The sequence below is a fragment of the Dermacentor albipictus genome, chromosome 9, assembly GCF_038994185.2.
Source record: "Dermacentor albipictus isolate Rhodes 1998 colony chromosome 9, USDA_Dalb.pri_finalv2, whole genome shotgun sequence".
NCBI classification, from domain to species: Eukaryota; Metazoa; Arthropoda; class Arachnida; order Ixodida; family Ixodidae; genus Dermacentor; species Dermacentor albipictus.
Window position 1 is genome coordinate 54333215 of NC_091829.1, and position 17739 is coordinate 54350953.

The 17739-nt window shown below is 48.0% G+C and overlaps 1 protein-coding gene across 3 annotated transcripts in view; it reads left to right on the forward strand.

Moving 5' to 3' along the window:
- The window catches only part of LOC139049896 (multidrug resistance-associated protein 1-like), a 56568-nt gene that overhangs the window by 23319 nt on the left and 15510 nt on the right, over nucleotides 1-17739 (forward strand). For 2 of the 3 annotated variants that reach the window (XM_070525768.1, XM_070525770.1), the window contains 9 exons: nucleotides 1810-2003; nucleotides 5095-5318; nucleotides 5533-5653; nucleotides 8556-8794; nucleotides 9341-9476; nucleotides 13228-13323; nucleotides 14165-14285; nucleotides 15665-15809; nucleotides 16978-17143. In XM_070525768.1, the coding sequence (XP_070381869.1) occupies nucleotides 1810-2003; nucleotides 5095-5318; nucleotides 5533-5653; nucleotides 8556-8794; nucleotides 9341-9476; nucleotides 13228-13323; nucleotides 14165-14285; nucleotides 15665-15809; nucleotides 16978-17143 (1442 nt within the window). Of the gene's footprint in view, nucleotides 1-1795; nucleotides 2004-5094; nucleotides 5319-5532; nucleotides 5654-8555; nucleotides 8795-9340; nucleotides 9477-13227; nucleotides 13324-14164; nucleotides 14286-15664; nucleotides 15810-16977; nucleotides 17144-17739 lie in introns of all 3 variants that reach the window. The other variant, XM_070525769.1, reaches the window with a different exon arrangement.

The following is a 17739-nucleotide window of genomic DNA, read 5'->3' on the forward strand; positions in this document are numbered from 1 at the left end:
TAGGGACGTCACTACCCACGTCACAAGCTGCCGTCGCCGCGGCAGCTTGGGCAACAACTATCTTTACCGGGAAACGTATGCGAAGAAGGCTGCGTGCGTCGCATTGCACGTAGGCGCAGGAGCGCCTTATCGTCAACTATGTGGTTCGTATGCTCGTTTTGAGTTTGTGCTTGATTGAAACGTATGCGGTTCTGTATGTTGTATGCGTGATTATAGACAATATACGTATACTATTCGCTTCACTTTGCTGAGTGCTTGTAGCCTCTGCCATTGCATTCGGCGATATTCGCCACTGATGATGATAGTTTTCTGTCGGCGTTACGCCACGAAGAAATCCTGGGATCCTAGTTATAGACAGCTTCGCTGTAAAAAAAAAAAAGCAATACTAATATCGATGTGGCGATGTCAAGATCCATGAAGTCACATGAACCTGGTTTTCGGTGGGCAATACAGTTTCGCCATCTGCAATCCGTTTTCGCGTCTTTTCTGGCTTTGTAAGGTCCCGCTACCGACAACGCTGACTTTTACAGCGAAGCTTTTAAGGGTTTCCCCCAGAATCGTGTCCATGTGTCGACACAAAGCTTGAGCCTTCTCCTCCGGCGTCCGCCTCAGACGCCACCCGCGTTCGTGCCGCTGAGTACGCGCCGTGATTAGACAGTTTTAGTTACACGTACGTAGAGGCTTCACGTACGCAAACGTGAAAAGCCTACGCACCTTACGTGCACGCCATCTGAAACGCTTTTAGCTACACGTACGCGACGCACGCCAAGAGGGACCCCGTAGCCCCATCTATCGGGAAATGTGAACACGGCCGTAGCCAATTCAATCCTGTCGCCGTGTTTCGATGTGAGCCGTCTGCGCGCGCGCGGCCCGCTATCGCTTGTTCGTGATCTTGCGGAACTCCTGCACGAAGCTGTCTACGTGCGCAAGAAACGCACGCAAAGAATTGAATCTCACGTACGTCCTTGAGACGCGCGCGCGCCCGCTGCGTTCTACGCATGCGCACTGCTCACACGTAGAAGCTCTACGTACGCAAAGCCTCTACGTACGTGTAACTAAAGACTGCCCTATTTAAACAAAACGCCATTACGTGGTCCTATCCCGAAGATAGTGCAATGCCGGGCCGACCCTCGGCGGAGGTGCAGCTGGCCATCGACAGGCCCACACACACAGCTTCGCTGCTTATTCTTCTTCACAGAGTGAAAGAGCATCGCGATTTTTTTTTTTTACTGTTCCTCAGGCGTGATGCACCAGTCGCGTATTTATCGCACTCCTCTTTCGCGTTGTTTCAAATATTTCCTTTAAAGAGAACACGCAGTGTCTCGTGGCAGTCGAGAGGAATCTTCGTGCCACACCGTTACGCGGAGCGGTTCATCTTTCGTCCCCAGTGAATCTTGCTGCGTCCCAACTGATATTTAGCGCGGCTCCATTTTTAAGTGCCGTCGATACTCATTTAAGCACAGTTTCTTCCCTCAAACAATAGCCGATTCGAACGCGCTTCCTGAATAGGTTTTCCCCTCTCCTGATATAGAACAGGCTCTTCTAACTTTGTTTCTTCAGTAGAAAGGAAACAATTTTCTTATGAAAAATTTCAATATTCATTGCTTTTCGTTTCTGCTCTGTCATCTTTTAATTTTTTATTCTGTTTTATGTCACAGGCAACGTATGTTTCTTTCCTTCTTTTTGCATGTACGTGCTGTTATGATTTGCGTTTTCATGCCCCTCCTGCTTGGGCCAATCTGGCCTGCAGTACTGTTAAATTTAAAAAAAAATACCTGCAAGAAAGCCGCGGCAGCCTCCGTTTCGCAGCCGACGCGGTGACCATACGCCAGGCGTCGTTCAGCTGGCACCGCCAGGAGCGGCTCGTCCTGCAGGACGTGGACGTTCGCATCGCTCAGGGTCAGCTGGTGGCCGTCGTCGGTCAGGTGGGCTGCGGCAAGACGTCTTTCCTGTCCGCCATACTCGGGGAGCTGCGCTGCGTCAAAGGTTCGATCAACAGAAAGGTACGCGCAACTATTCTTCAATAAAACTTGGTGCTGGGCTAGTTGGTGATGCATTCTTATGATGCAGTCTTGATCAAAAATAACATACCACGCGAAGGACAAGGACAGCGATAGACGACATACACAGCGCTGACAGCGATGTCGTCTATCAGCGATGTCGTCTATCGATAGCGATAGACGACATACACAGCGCTGTCAGCGCCGTGTATGTCGTCTATCGCTGTCCTTGTCCTTCGCGCTGTACGTTATTTTTGATCATGAATTACCAACTAGCCCAAGCAACCACCCTAGTCAACTATTCTTCTGCGGTGTGTATCGCACGCGCGCGTTGTTTCATCCGCATTCGGCTGTAAAACAGCGAACTCTTACATTTAGCTGTGTACAGGTCTTTCTGTAGCAGGGGTGTTTAATGCTAGCAGCTGAACAAACAAGCAGACGAACTTTGTTCTGTGCTGCGAGTTTAACACACTGAGGTCTGTTCGGGAAATTCACGAAGTTTGTATTTGCAGTTCATATTTTGCAGACGTATCTTACGAATGTCCTACGCAGCAGTTTAACTATATTGTATTGCTTGTTGTAATAAATTCTATAAACGTACGCTCATCGAATTCTCTCTCTCACTTTCTCTCTCTTTTTTTGACGGGTCAAAAAGTATAAGGTTTATACAAAATGGGCAACATTAGCATCGGATTTGTATCAAGTTTTATACGAACGTTGAAACACTTTTGATAGAGGCACACACACACAGATATATATATATATATATATATATATATATATATATATATATATATATATATATATATATATATATATATATATATATATATATATATATATATATATATATATATATATATATATATATATATATATATATATATATATATATATATATATATATATATATATATATATATATATATATATATATATATATATATATATATATATATATATATATATATATATATATATGTATCTGTGTGTGTATTTATGTGTACTAGTAGAACCCTCCCAGGGTTCTACTAGTACGCATAAATACCCAAGAAAGTGGATGGGGAAACGCCGCCGCGGTAGCTCAATTGGTAGAGCATCGCACGCGACATGCGAAGGTTGTGGGTTCGGTTCCCACCTGCGGCAAGTTGTTTTTTCATCCACTTTAATTTCCATTAATTTATCATTACTTCATTTCATTTATTAAGCACATGCAATTTCCACTATGTTGTACTTGGTGTCAGTGTTTGTTGGCTTCTCATTATACGACTATATATATATATATATATATATATATATATGTGTGTGTGTGTGTGTGTGTGTGTGTGTGTGTGTGTGTGTGTGTGTGTGTGTGTGTGTGTGTGTGTGTGTGTGTGTGTGTGTGTGTGTGTATATATCACTCTCAGGTTTAGTTGAAGGGAATCAAGTGAACTGTGCAGCCACAGGAAAGTTAAGAAAGGCGTCATTTGGTCGGACCTTGAACCCGTTCGCGCGGAGCATGAACGTATATTTATTAGTCCTAAAAGTCATTGGCAAGGGGCCTTTACAGATAGAAAATATGCTTAGTATCCGATACTTTCAATAGCAGTGACGATAAAGAGAACGCGAATTCTAAAAGCGCGATGCTCATTGTTCTGGATGTGAGAACATGCCCGCCGACGCGCTACAAGAGGCAACAGTTTGCGGCAAGGTGCTCTGTGCCACATGGTGCAGAAGCGCGACAGTCGACATAACCAGATCACATTTCCTTTATTTCCTCAATTTAAAACGGATTCAGTCTCGCTACTTTCAGTACGCTGATACCACCATCAACAAAAATTATCAGCTTATTTATGCCGCTGTCCAAATTGAGAATTCCAGCACGCTCTTCTTTCGCGACAGAAACAAGCTGTTGGATGCATAAACTGAGAACTTTTTGTAAGGCGGCGAAGTTTCCTCCTCTGTAGCTTATTGCGAACAGTTTTTCTTTAAAGCACAGCTCTTAGGCGCCCTTTCCTGCGGAGAGCTTCGGTGTGCCTCGTCGTCGTGCCTCGGCGTAACCGAGTGAACGAGCACTGCGAAAGATGAAAGCGAACGCGGAGCGCAGCGGGGAATGAAAGACGCGAGGAGGAAAAAAATTATGGGGTTTTACGTGCCAAAACCATTTTCTGATTATGAGGCACGCCGTAGTGGGGGACTCCGGAAATTTCGACCACCTGGGGTTCTTTAACGTGCACCTAAATCTAAGTACACGGGTGTTTTCGCATTTCGCCCTCATCGAAATGCGGCCGCCGTAGCCGGGATTCGATCCCGCGACCTCGTGCTCAGCAGCCTAACACCATAGCCACTGAGCAACCACGGCGGGTTGACGCGAAGTGGAAAGCGGAGAAGAGGGTGCAGCGGAACCATGAGGTGCAAAGTGGGAGAAGCGTAGTGCGGCGACAATGGCTACGAGATGGCGCCAGAGTTCCACTGTACCAGTGTAGAGGGCGCCGTCTGGCGGGTCTGCCGGCGGCGACTGCTATGAATTGCACCTACGCGTCACCCACGCGCTGGCTCTCGCTATCTCGAGATTACAGAGGCAGTCGCGTCGCACTTCGCTGTTGAGGAGAAATTGTCCGCGACAGCCAATACAACGCGAAATAAAAACAGGTACAGAGCTGCATTCAAATTTCGCATTACGGAGTATTGCAATCATCGGTGATCTTTTTTACCTGGACAAGTATTTTTCAAAAGTAATTTGGTATTCGCATCTCAGTTTTGCTACGCCGTCGCGCGTTCTGTACGTGTTCGGCGCGCGTTTTTCAAGAAAAGTAATCCATAGCTGCCTCTCCACAGATGATAACCATTATTCTGATAAAGACAAGCACCGGTTCGGATATTTGCTTTCATAAGGCTGAGGATAGCCCATCACTCGCATCCAAATATGCCTTATCATTTCTCGCAAGGCTTTGACGAGTTTTTCACCAGTTCACTTTGCCCAATACATTGCAGTAGTGGGCAATATATTGATGCTTGCCGACAGGAACGGCCTCAGTCCAAACAAAAGCAGTTATGACGCGTCTCCACCTGCACGTTGTCGTCCATATATGCATATGCATGCAAATTCGCGCAGGGCAAAGTGGCGTACGTCGCCCAGCAAGCGTGGATCCAGAACGCCACGGTGCGCCAGAACATCCTCCTCAAGCGTCAGCACCACTCGTGCTTCTACGATCGCGTGATACTGGCCTGCCAGCTGCAGACCGACCTCGCCGAGCTGCCCGCCGGAGACCAGACCGAACTGGGCATGCGCGGAGTCAACCTCAGCGGCGGACAGAAGCAGCGCATCAACCTCGCCAGGTGCCGATTGGTACAGTTGAACGCGTCCGCGGTCATTGTACGGTTGAGTACGGTCCCTCGAGGACACGTCCTCTAAAGAATTCGAAATCAGTCCCGACGCCACCGCTGCGGCGTCCTTTCGTAGCCCACTGCGAAACTTCGGGGGCACAAACCTTAAATGCTTCCCAACCATCTGGGTTTATCAGGTGACGAACTGCGTTCTATATACCCCCAGGGCAGTGTACCAGAACGCGGACCTGTACATAATGGACGACCCGCTTAGCGCCGTTGACGCCCAGGTCGGCTCGGCGCTTTTCCACGGCGTCATCGGCCCCCGAGGACTGCTCAGAAAGAAGGTATCGGCTCTGCCACTCCCGTTTGCTTGCTTCCTTTCTACGCCTTTTTTGCTCACCACACGAACAGCAGCTATCAGTTAGACAACGTGCTCGGGGGGCCTCGATAGAACGCCACGGTTCGCGCCCGCACATCGAAGGCACCGTATTCTTAAATGTTGGACGTCCTTAATGTTGCGACGACAAACACCTTGACATCGAAGAAGGGGCTGAGCATCCAGTGTCCAATATAAAGGAGAAATGCTCCAAAGACAGAACACGCGAGCTAAAGGAAACTCTGACTTTTCAAATTCTCACCAATCTCAAATATCACGGGTAATAATAATAATATTTGGGGTTTTACGTGCCAAAACCACTTTCTGATTATGAGGCACGCCGTAGTGGAGGACTCCGGAAATTTTGACCACCTGGGGTTCTTTAACGGGCACCTAAATCTAAGTACACGGGTGTTTTCGCATTTCGCCCCCATCGAAATGCGGCCGCCGTGGCCGGGATTCGATCCCGCGACCTCGTGCTCAGCAGCCCAACACCATAGCCACTGAGCAACCACGGCGGGTGATATATCACGGGTGGCACAAGCCTCAGCACATTTGTCTATGCTGTATATAGAGGACTACGCTGCCTTTAACTGCGCGGGCGATGTCTATCTATAACGCCTGATTTGAGCGATCGGATCAGCTCCTGCGCAGCCACGCGGAACGGCAATAGCTTCCGTCGCTTCCGCCTATAGACGATCACCGTGGCTCGCACGATTGCAATCGCCTGCGATCACCAGCGAAGAGGCCACCAGGATCGTGGAACAAAAGTGAAAATAACGCCACTAGGTGCACGCTGCCCTGAAAGTGTTGCACGTTACGCGAGCCTATTATCTCTAAACACCACAGTCCACCAAAAATGTAAAAAAACTCTGCTCCAGCCTTCGCGCTGCTGGAATTTGATCGTGTCGTCTAACGACGAAAAAAAATTATGGGGTTTTACGTGCCAAAACCACTTTCTGATTATGAGGCACGCCGTAGTGGAGGACTCCGGAATTTTCGACCACCTGGGGTTCTTTAACGTGCACCTAAATCTAAGTACACGGGTGTTTTCGCATTTCGCCCCCATCGAAATGCGGCCGCCGTGGCCGGGATTCGATCCCTCGACCTTGCGCTCAGCAGCCTAACGCCATAGCCACTGAGCAACCACGGCGGGTCTAACGACAAACGCCGAGAACATTTATAAGAATGAGCCGTCAGCGACAGTGTCGTTATCACCGAGCCCCCGTCCGAAAGAAAAACGGCCGCAGAATAATGGTTTGGGAGGACGGTGAGACGAGTGCTGCTGCACGCAACAATTATTAGGGCTGGCACGCAAAACCCCATAATTTGAGAGTCGCGTGTGCCAAGATTGTTTTTCACTTGTGGCATTGCAACACTTTTGCCAGTGGTTGCAAGCGACTGCTGCTGCACTGTCCCAAATGAAAATTCTTTTTTTTTCTAGAAGAACGACCGCCGTGGGCGCTTACGCTTGAAAAACTATTCCTCCTAATATCGGGAACGCACCTCGAAACTCCCTTGGCTGCAGTGCGAACTGCCCTTCGCGTCTGTCCGTGGCACAATACACGTCCGTATTATATTGATGGTGCTTATGGAGTGATACAGGCGAGTTCCTTAACTGCCACCTCGTGTTTGTATTATTTCTTCGTGTTGCACGATTCCCTTTCACACTCTAGGCACTTCTTTCTTCACAATGTTGTGGGAAGCAGCACATGCTGTAAGTTAAACTCTAAGGTTATATTTTCGCCTACAGCGAATTCGTGTTGAAAAGCAAGGTACAAAAAAAAAAGCCCGCCAAAAATATTTGTACGAAGTGATTCCACGAGAAAAAAAAGAAAGGAGCGAATATCTGCGTACTGCCAAACGTTCTGATGCCAAACTGTCACACTAGATACGCACGCGAGCATCGTCGTGCCACGTTGGCGTATTGAACCAATCGGAGCGCACACAGTTGCCCTGTGAGCCAATCAGATTTGGCAAGATGGAGACTTCGAATATATCACGAGATCCTGACACTGCCCATCGTCGAGGAAACAAAATTAGGAGGAATCACGAAGCCATGCAGCTATTCTCGGTAGAGCCCCTCCCCGTCTTTCCCCTCTCCCCCTTTTGAGGCCTCGTGTCGACTCTTGGGAACCTGGCCTTACCGGATATCTGGGACTTGCAGAGCACTTTTAAAATTAAAAACTAAATTGTGGGGTTTTACGTGCCAGAACCACGATCTGATTATGAGGCGCGTTGTAGCGGGGGGCTCTGGGTTAACTTTTACCACCTGAGATTCTTTAATGCTCACCACCTAAAAATTTACCGCTTGGCTATAGCGTGTTGAGGACAGGTTTCCCTTGAGCCTCTCCTGGATACCTTTTTTTTTAAGTGTTTCGGAATTGTCCCGTGACAATCCTTCCTGGCTTTTAAGCTTCCTCCGCGGTGTCCAGAGAGAGAGAGATAAAACTTTTTATATTATGTCCTTGATGGGGTTCAGGGGTGGCGGGGGTCGGGAGACTAACCCCCAATCCCCCCTCTTCCTCAGACGGCAGTCAGTCCTTGCTTTCTGGCGGCGTCTTCGGCCATCCGGACGGCCCAGAGCTGCTCCTCTGGGTCCAAGCTGAGCAGCAATGTCTCCCACTGCTAGGCCGTAGTTATGATGCGTGTGTTAGTGCGGGAGGTGTTGGTGGGTGAGGCTTTGGGGCATTGCCAGATAATATGATCGAGGTCCAAAACAACACCTGGGATAATCTAACCTTTCCAATGGACAATCAGTGTCCCGTTATCCAGCGCTGTTATCCGGCACCGTTAATCACTTTCAGGATAATCAGTGCCTTGGCCTTCCAACGGTGATCTCATTCTCTTGCGCCATTTCGCGCGGACAGACTCGCGTGCTGGCCACCAACACGCTGTCGCTGCTGCCCCTGACCGACATGGTGATCGTGCTGCACGAGGGACGCGTCAAGGAGGTCCACCGGGCACCCTTTGGACAGCGGCTGTTCGAGAAAGGTCTGGCGCTCAAAGCGCTCATTGCGGCTTCACCGCCGTCGCAGCAGCCACAGCATCACGGCACCACCGACGGCGGAGCCGCCAGGGCTCCGGTCAAGGTTTCGCACGACGAAAAGTGAGCCCCCTCCCCCTCCCCTCCCCCCCCCCGGACTTCGTCTGCAATTCTCTTTGAGCTGTATCGTCCGTCAATGCAAGAACCCGCATTGACAAATTTCACCGAAGCTGCTTAGCCGTTTCAAGCGATTGTGTTTATGCAACATGCTTAGGAGTCATCTCTGGAATGAACGCGTCTGTAACGGTGTTCTCACCCATAGATTACAATAGGAGGAAAGCCTGGCTACTGCAATCGTACAGCTACTGTAGAAATCGTGGTGACGCACAAACATCTTTTTTTTTTTCGCAGCGTTGACAGGAATTTGTTGCGGAGTAGATTGTGCCTCCTCTTATTGCTCTTTGTCGTTAGTAGTGTAGAATGCTGGCCGGACAGCTAGCAATATTTCCCTCAGTTCACTTCACGAATGACACTGACAGAATTGCATCTAAACGAGAGGCTTCTGTGAAAGAAAGGAGTAACCTATAGCCGCAAGTCTACACCCCAAGAACGCACCGTGTAACCTACTGCCGAATTTACATTACTGTATCTTATTCTTCACACGTGCAGATCGTATGACGTGACGTCCGGAGACATGTCCTCGCTGTCCGTCACGATGGCCAAAAGACCGAATCCCCAAGGCACCCTTTCGGGTTACGCCAAGCCCGGCCAACTCATCGAGGACGAAGCGTTCCACGTGGGCAAGGTCGGTCGTTACGAGACGACTCGGTCACCTGCACTTGGTGGCAGGATAGGTGTGATTTAACATCCTTTCGGCTGCACTGCACGACTGACGGAATCACCGCAGAATGAAAATACCTACACCCCAGGAGCTGTTCGTAGTGTTTTTTTACATTCCTGTGACCCCATACGTGCTGTGTGTTACGCCCCGGAGAATGTTCAGCAAACGAGCCCAACAACTCCGTGCTGTGCCTCTTCGTATCTAGTACTTCGTATCTAAATACTTCGTATCTAAATACTTCGTATCTAAATACTTCGTGTCTGTGCCAGTGATCTTTTTCGCGAAATATGGGTGTGGGAAAAGGTGTACAATGTCGTCTGCGATGACCTCTTCATATTTTGTTTCGTCTTGTGAAAACCCGCACAGGTGGCAGAGGAATAAGAAAAAAAAATATTGGAAGGTGATCGACCTCCTGTTGAGGTTGATTAAAGACGAGGCCTTCCTGGGTGAGTTGGAGATGAAAATAGGGCGGAGTCACTGCGCGCGGTACTGTGTCACGTGGCCTCTCGCCTGAGTTGAGTAAAAGGCGCCTCGGACTGCTTCAATTATTATTTATCTTTTTTTTCTTTCTGCGCTATATTTGGGATTGACCCGCGCTTTGACGTATGATGACGTGTATATATTTTGAACAATGTTTTGGGCATTATATGCCAGAACTACGATCTGAATACGAAGCACGTCACAATGGAGGAAAGCGTCCGTTGCGAAAATGTCGAAGAGTGTCGGGCTTCTGTGCTAGACGTTCTCCTTCGAATCCGGCCATATATATATATATATATATATATATATATATATATATATATATATATATATATATATATATATATATATATATATATATATATATATATATATATACACACACACACACACATAAGCGGCCTAGGGAGCACACACCTAGTAGGACAACATCGTATTACTACTTACAAACAGCATACCGAAAAGGTTTAGTAACTCATGAGAACGACATTTCCTTAGAAACTATAGAAAGAAACGAAATCGATGAAGCACTTCCGAAGGTATCGTCATAGGAGGAAAGCAGGAACGATGATGGTGGACACTGGTAACTGCGTGGCCTGGCTTCGGGTCAGTGGCGCGATGGGGCCCCATGGATAGCAAGGGCAGAGGGCGTGTGTATACTGCAGTAGAGAACACTGCAGTTTATCGGTGGCAATCGCACTCGAGAACGCTTTGCGCGCTTGCGCATACCGTTACCGATCTTGCCGCTCTCCTGCGTTGTAAAGCGCTGACATGCGATGGGGGCGATGCTTTCATGTTCTTGATAATAATTTTTAAAAATGGTTGAAGGTACGGTTGCAGCGCGCCTTTGTCGGAGACAGTGACTGTTTACGGGTCGGCTACCAATTTCATTTTTTTTTATTTTTATTCCTTAACGACCCCGTAACGGGGTATTACATAAGGTATTAGGTATTAAATTACATATTACATATTACGCTAATTCTAATGTACAGTTGGTTGCAGTGAGTAAAGCCGACGATCTCTCAATCAACCAATAAGTCGACCGCTATCCACAGCAGCACGTACTGCTCTTTAATACCCCATATCACGATGAATAAGAACCGACTTGACAGCAAAATACACGCGCACTCTTCCCTCACAACGTTACTTAGTGCAAAAAGGGGTAATGTAATCGTCAAAATACCCCAGACAGAACAGCGCAGCGGAAAACAATTAATTACCCTTTAGCATGTCAGCCACAACATGCACTGCCATATAATGCAGTCGGCAATGACTGTACTACAAAGACATGTATACGCTATGAGCAGAAGGAAATGTCCGAAATTTTACCCGTAAGCATTTCTTTTGGCAGAAACACATTTACAGTTTGAACGAGCACGTAACAATTAGAAAATACTCGCTTGTTTCTGTCGCCGCGTGAGTGCAAGGAATTGGCGCTATAGCCTGTACAACGTTGTTCAGCAAGAACGCGCACGCAGGAGCGTTGAATAAACCTTACACTGCAGTTCAAGCGCTTGCATAACCACTCGGAGAAATATATCGAACGAATCAGCACCGTGTTACATCAGGTTCCTGCCGAAAATCTACAGGGAGACTAGTCAACGTAGTTTGAAGTAGCTCAAGGACAATAAGAACTTCGCAAGAAGAAATGCTTTAAAAGTTTGTAGTTCTCACCTGTTCTCCTCGCAACGGAGTAAGCCATGCAGTAGCACATGTGAAGTCCCGGGCATGCCATCTTGTCATCCGGCGCAACGTCTCCTGCTTCTTTTTTTTTCCCGTCGCTTGGAATCTTGCTGCGTTCCTTGGCTTCACATCTTTACGCAACTTCGTGCACTGCCTTCGCCGTGCCCACGCCATTCCGCAACGTTGACGGGCGTGCCGCGAGCGGGTGCAAAGGAAACCGCAACGGAGACCAACGACCACTGCCGCCGTGCGTGACATTGTGCGGCGCGAGCTCAAACTAAAAGACAGCCACGGAAAGAAAATGTGACGACGCGAAAGTGACGTTCATACCTTTCGGGATCATTTTCCTTTTACTTTAATGATTTACACATAAACAACACAGTTGCGAACAGCTATTAGTATCTTAGTTCGTTGACTAAACGCTTGAATAACCCCAGCAACCACCAGGATCGCGCTGCCCGCTCGAGTCAAAACTGGGCCGGTATTTTGTAGTGATGCCTTTTCCGATTCTATGCCTTTTCAGGCTTTTCGCGCTTGGCCACTGGTCAGAGCGACGGTCTGCCCACATTGTCAACGCGATCAGGCGGCCGTGTGTGATGGAAGATAAGAATAGCATAGAATAAGGCATAAGGCATCCCTACAAAATAGCGGCCCTGGAACGCGCTTCCTATCCTGTGCGGACGCACGAGAATCTTTTAACGCAGCAAGCGCATTTGATTTCGCCCCCGGTAGGCAGCTATCGAGGCGGCCTGCCTAGGGCTAAACCTTACTTTGAAATTCGGGCTCGATGACAAGGCAGTTTACGACGAGGCCAGGGAAAGGGAACACCACTTATCGCGGCAAGCATGCGATAAGAACAGGCTCGACGTTATCTCGACTGTTGTTTCACTTTCTTTCACGACTGTTCTTTCACGTTCTTTCAAAAAAATATATATATATGGCTGAGCCCTATAGAAGCGTTACAAACTCCGGTCTACACCTGTTTAAGACGACGTGAAGAAGTTCTGTTCCGGCTGTTGTCTAGCGAAACGTGGTCCATGCATACACAGATATGCGTTCAGTAAATGCGCTGCATTCAGCTTAACCGCACACACGCAATTTGGTAAACCGGTAGCGCTGGACAAGAATCGCACCCTTGTACAGCGGGCGACAAACGTTTTTTCGATCGCGCCCACAGACAAGGAACTCTGAATTTCGCCGCGGTGCATGCATTCAACATCCAATCGATTATGGCCAACAGATTTCCCTCTCCAGAGAGTCGTAGTGCGTAACTAAGTTCCTGGTTGTGCAATCTGTGTTTGAAAAAAAGAAAATTCGATGTTTTCATTGTGGATGTGGCCCACAAACGGTTGCCCCCAAAGAATAACGTTTGTCATGCCTTCAGCCTTAGTAACACTCTTATTAACGCCTTCTCATTTGCGTTCTTCCAATAGTTTGCCTGTCGACAAAGAATCTGTAGGCGGGGTGCTTACACACGTTGTTCCTCTCTCTCTCTCTCTCTCTCTCTCTCTCAAGCTGACCGTGCATTATGGCCGTCTATTGATGTCTGCAGGTGGAGTACGAGATTTACCGCGACTACGTGAAACGCTTCGGTCCCGTCATGTTCGTCGTGATGCTCTTGAGCTACGCTGCTTGCCGGGCGTTTGACGTGAGTGAGAATATCTCTGCGTTGCAACTCGTACGTTTTTTGGGTTACGGTCCACAAGAAATACTTGATTCGTGGCGAATTTGCCTCGCGGCGGTGCCTAATTAAATTTCATCCTTTATGGGTGAATAATAAGAGGTCACAGTGCATTTAGAAAGAAACGGTACTCGAAACAAGGCAGCCGTGATTCAACGAATGCAGATTCCCATGTCCTGAGTATGCGACGAACATTGGTACGCGGTATGGTATTTGGGGGAACGTGTGTATTTGCGTCCGCGAAAAAGAATTCTATTTTTCCACTCACTACAACGTGAGCCATTTTGATCATCGCATTCCTATTTTATTGCGGTAGTTTTATCGCTATTTTTTTAAGTTGTGCGTGCGTGCTTGCATGCTAACGTTAGCATGCGGCCACAATTAACTGTAATATGAAAAAAATTTGCTTATATCGGTAATAGTACAGCAAGAGTTTGTTCTAACCTTGTTTCCGCGTTTACTCAGTAAGAATCAAATTTTCACAAACAGCAGTGCAAACCCGCTCCCGCGCTTTCTGTGCAGCATCACAGAGGTTAGGATTATCTAATGTTTATCTGAAGAACAGCTCCAGTCAAGTAGAATTGCTCGCAGTAGCCGCGTCCGACGACTATCGACCGTGATCGCCGCGGTCACAGTCGCCCAACTTGCTCAGGTTAGGTTAATGCGCCTAATTTCGCTCGACCAAGACGTCTGCGTTCAGACTTAGTCCTTTGCTGTCGAGCTACGGGCCTAGCTCCGAGAGCATCGAGCAACACATAGCCGTTGCATTGCGGAATGCTGCATGCAAACGCCGCACTCGGTCTCCCAGGTCCTTTCGTCGGTGTGGATCAGCAGCTGGAGCGAGGAGGTCCTCCAGGTGGGCGGGAACGCGTCGCTTCCGGACAGCGGTTGGAGGCTGTCCGTTTACGGACTGCTGGGTGTGTGCCAGGGTACGTCGGCGTCTGCGTGAGGAGCGTTCGTTAGACGTTGTAGAGGGTATAATGCTGGGTGGCCGTCCGCTGATTGATTTTCTTGTGCGCACAGCTCCTTCGACATCTTCTAAGCTACCTTGTTGTTGTTGTTGTTGTCGTCGTTGTTGGTCTTGTCGTTGTTGGTCTTGTCGTTGTTGGTCTTGTTGTTGTTGGTATTGCTGTTGTTGGTCTTGTTGGTCTTGTTGTTGTTGGTCTTGTTGTTGTTGTTGTTCGATATGGTGTTACTTTGCTTTTGCTTCAGCTTCACGAGAAGGCTCGAATTATATCGAACCGCGGGTTAAGGTGCGTTGTATTGTAAAGGCTACAGTGGTCATGCACCGACAGGCGCAAAAATTAAACCCATCAGCGCTATTTTTTCCTATAGCTGTATCTCCCACATGGCGTTTGCAAACTACTTTTAATTTCTCGTTCCTACGACTTCTCGCTGTGCTCACCATGTTTGGCTATCTCAAACTTAATTGTTCGTAGCCTGAAGCTAGATCGGAAATGTGTAAGAAACGTTCAAACAAGGATAGCTAATTGCGGATACCACAATAACTACGGAAGTACTGCACGACAGAGCATTTTGCGGCGCGACGTACGGATGGGCTTGTGAAGACGTCGTGAGTTGAAATATGCGACAAGTCCGATAACGACGCGATCAAGTGGTAACTACCACTGTCTGTTAGCTTCAGGCTGAGGATAGACGCTCGGCAGGTACGGGGCGAAACTTGTTTAAATTTTCAGGAGGCTGTCCATACATTGCGGAGGCACGGCCTGGGAATTTTTTTCAACGGATTAAATTTATTAGTCCGTCCGAATCTTCCCGGCTCATACCATACCTTCCCAACTTATCGATGTCCTTCGAAAATAACTGTGAATTTACAGCCATTTTTTTTTCTCTACCGAGTAGGTACTAAAAACTGCAGACTCTTGATGGGCTAGTCGAGGTTTGTGCAATGGTGCAGGGTGGCAAATGTTATGGAACTCCTTGAAAAAAGAAAGAAACATGTCAAAAGTCCAAATATTTTCACACCCGTTCATGTACAACCATTTTCAAGTACAGGTGGCAAAAGCTTTTTTTTTTGCAAATTTTCTCGGTCCAGTTATAGCAAGCATTCCACTTGAGGCTACCTTGAAGAGCTTTTAGTGGTACAATTTATGCACATTTCAGAGATTGGGCTTCAACAGCTGCTTTTTGTAACCTTGGTATCGTTTTATACATAGATGCTAGTATTTTGAACGTGCAACTGCCTTTGGGTGTTTATCGTCTCATGCATTCCAAGCAGTGCAGTTGGCAACAACGTCACTGAACGTAGTCGGTACGAACAGCAATGACGGACGGCGCGCGCCTGCAGGCTTGGCCATCTTCTTGGGAACCTTGGTGCTGGGACTGTGCGCCCTCGCGGCGTCCGGCAGCCTTCACGACGAGGCACTCGGCCGCCTGGTCCGAGCGCCAATGTCCTTCTTTGACACCACACCGTTGGGACGCATGCTAAACAGGTTCTTAGTGCTGCACTTTGAAGTCAACGTCTCAAGCGTGCACCGTGTTCTCGCTAACTTTTGGCGAACTGCGTCTTCATATATCGATGTCCTCGACTTCGTCCAGAAGATTCGATGATTTGTTTGTAGGAAGAGAACCAATAGCCAGGTAATAAATATCGTACCTTGGCATCGCTTACCACTGAATGCTGTCTAGTGAGTTAGGTTGCAAGTCATTGCTAATGAATTAAGTAGCATCAAGTGGGGGAAGTACCGAGGTGATTACAAGCCTGTTCTGGTCCTTGAGTGACAGCAGCGTCAAGTGTCCGCCTCGGTACGTTATGCTTGACGAACACAGTTTTCACTGTTATGTATTTGGCAGAAACTTGCTTCGAAGGGAAGCCGAAAATGCAGATCCAATCAATGCCGGCAGCAAGAGCGAGAAGTGGCCTCGAAACGACACATTGGTAAAATTTTCGCGCAGGAAGTAGCTGTGAAATTCTCAAATCTATCACACGCGAAGTCACTCATACGCAGCCTGGTCATCAAGTGGCTCGACCATCCAATCACTTGAAGGTGTGAAGCCATGAAAAAAGAACAGACTAAGGGAGGAAGCGTTACGGTAACAATATTGAAACGCGGTCATGAAAAAGGTATGAGTTAGGGCTAATGAGAAATCGGTCCAGACTACAAAATAGGCAAACGGTAATATCTAGCCGCCACGAGCGTCTCGAAGGGCGCCGGAAGTAGAACGGAGAGTAGAGCGCGCAGGAGACTGCAGTGAGGACTGATCCTGTCATAGACATCACTGAAAGTTACCACGAACCGTAAAATACCTCAGAAGATACGGCAGCCATGTGCATTCTTCTTTTCTGATAGTTAATGTGCTGACGGGTCGCTATAAGGGAGGCAGGGGCGGCGTCAGAGCAGGCTGCCTCGTCAAGTCTAGCTGTCTGACATCATTGCTAAGCTCCTACAGCCTTCTACCTTCCACCATATGTGTAGCATGGACGGCAGCCATGCGTAGTGCGCCTGGTATGAACGTCAATCATTGGGAAAACTGCTGTCAGATGACATGGTTATCACATCTGTTGTGTTGCTTGCGTCACCTACTGTTTTACACCATATATCGTAAAAATCGCATAGATCCATAGATCGTAAAGCAACCACGGCCTCGCGCTGCACGCAGGTTCAGCAAGGATTTGGACCAGGCCGACATACAGATTGGTCTCGTCGTGGACTGCGTCTTGGAGCAGCTGAGCGACGTGCTGGGCATCCTGCTGCTGATCACGTTGTACATCCCGACTTTCCTGCCCGCCGTCGCGCCGTGCGCGCTTGTTTACTTCGTCGTGCAGGTGTGGGGCCAGCCACTGTTTCGGCAAAAGCGAAACGCTGATGCTTGCGAACTTTAACATTTTTCGAGCTTGTGGGCTACGGAAGTCAACGTTGCTTGACCGCCGAAGTGCCTATTCGAGCAGAAAAAATGTTGAGTGGCAGCGTAGTTTAGCGAATGATATAATAACGTTTGTAATGCGCTAGCCAAACGTTAGCGGCAAGCAGAACACATTTCGTGCTAGCAATTTAGTGCAGGTCAGCGTGGGCTTTGCTGTTCTAAGAAAGTGCACACGTACCAGTACGTGCACTACAACTTTGAAGCTGTGGTTAGTCGCACGGACGAATGACATCTAAAAATTATCTGCTTGATGCATTTACCAGAGCCGAGCGACTATTCGTGTTCGTCCGGTGCACTTTTCCCTGTTAGGGAAATTGCTGCGTCCACGGAGTACCATAGACGACAAAGAGAACGTTGAAGCAGTCTCCATGTCAAGCAGCATGTAGGCGCGTGACCTTGAACTCTGATAACGCGTGGTATTGTGAAGGAAGCAAAGAAAAGAAAATATGTGCGCTTGTGCGGCTGCACGACGCATATGATAAGGTTGATCGTGAATGT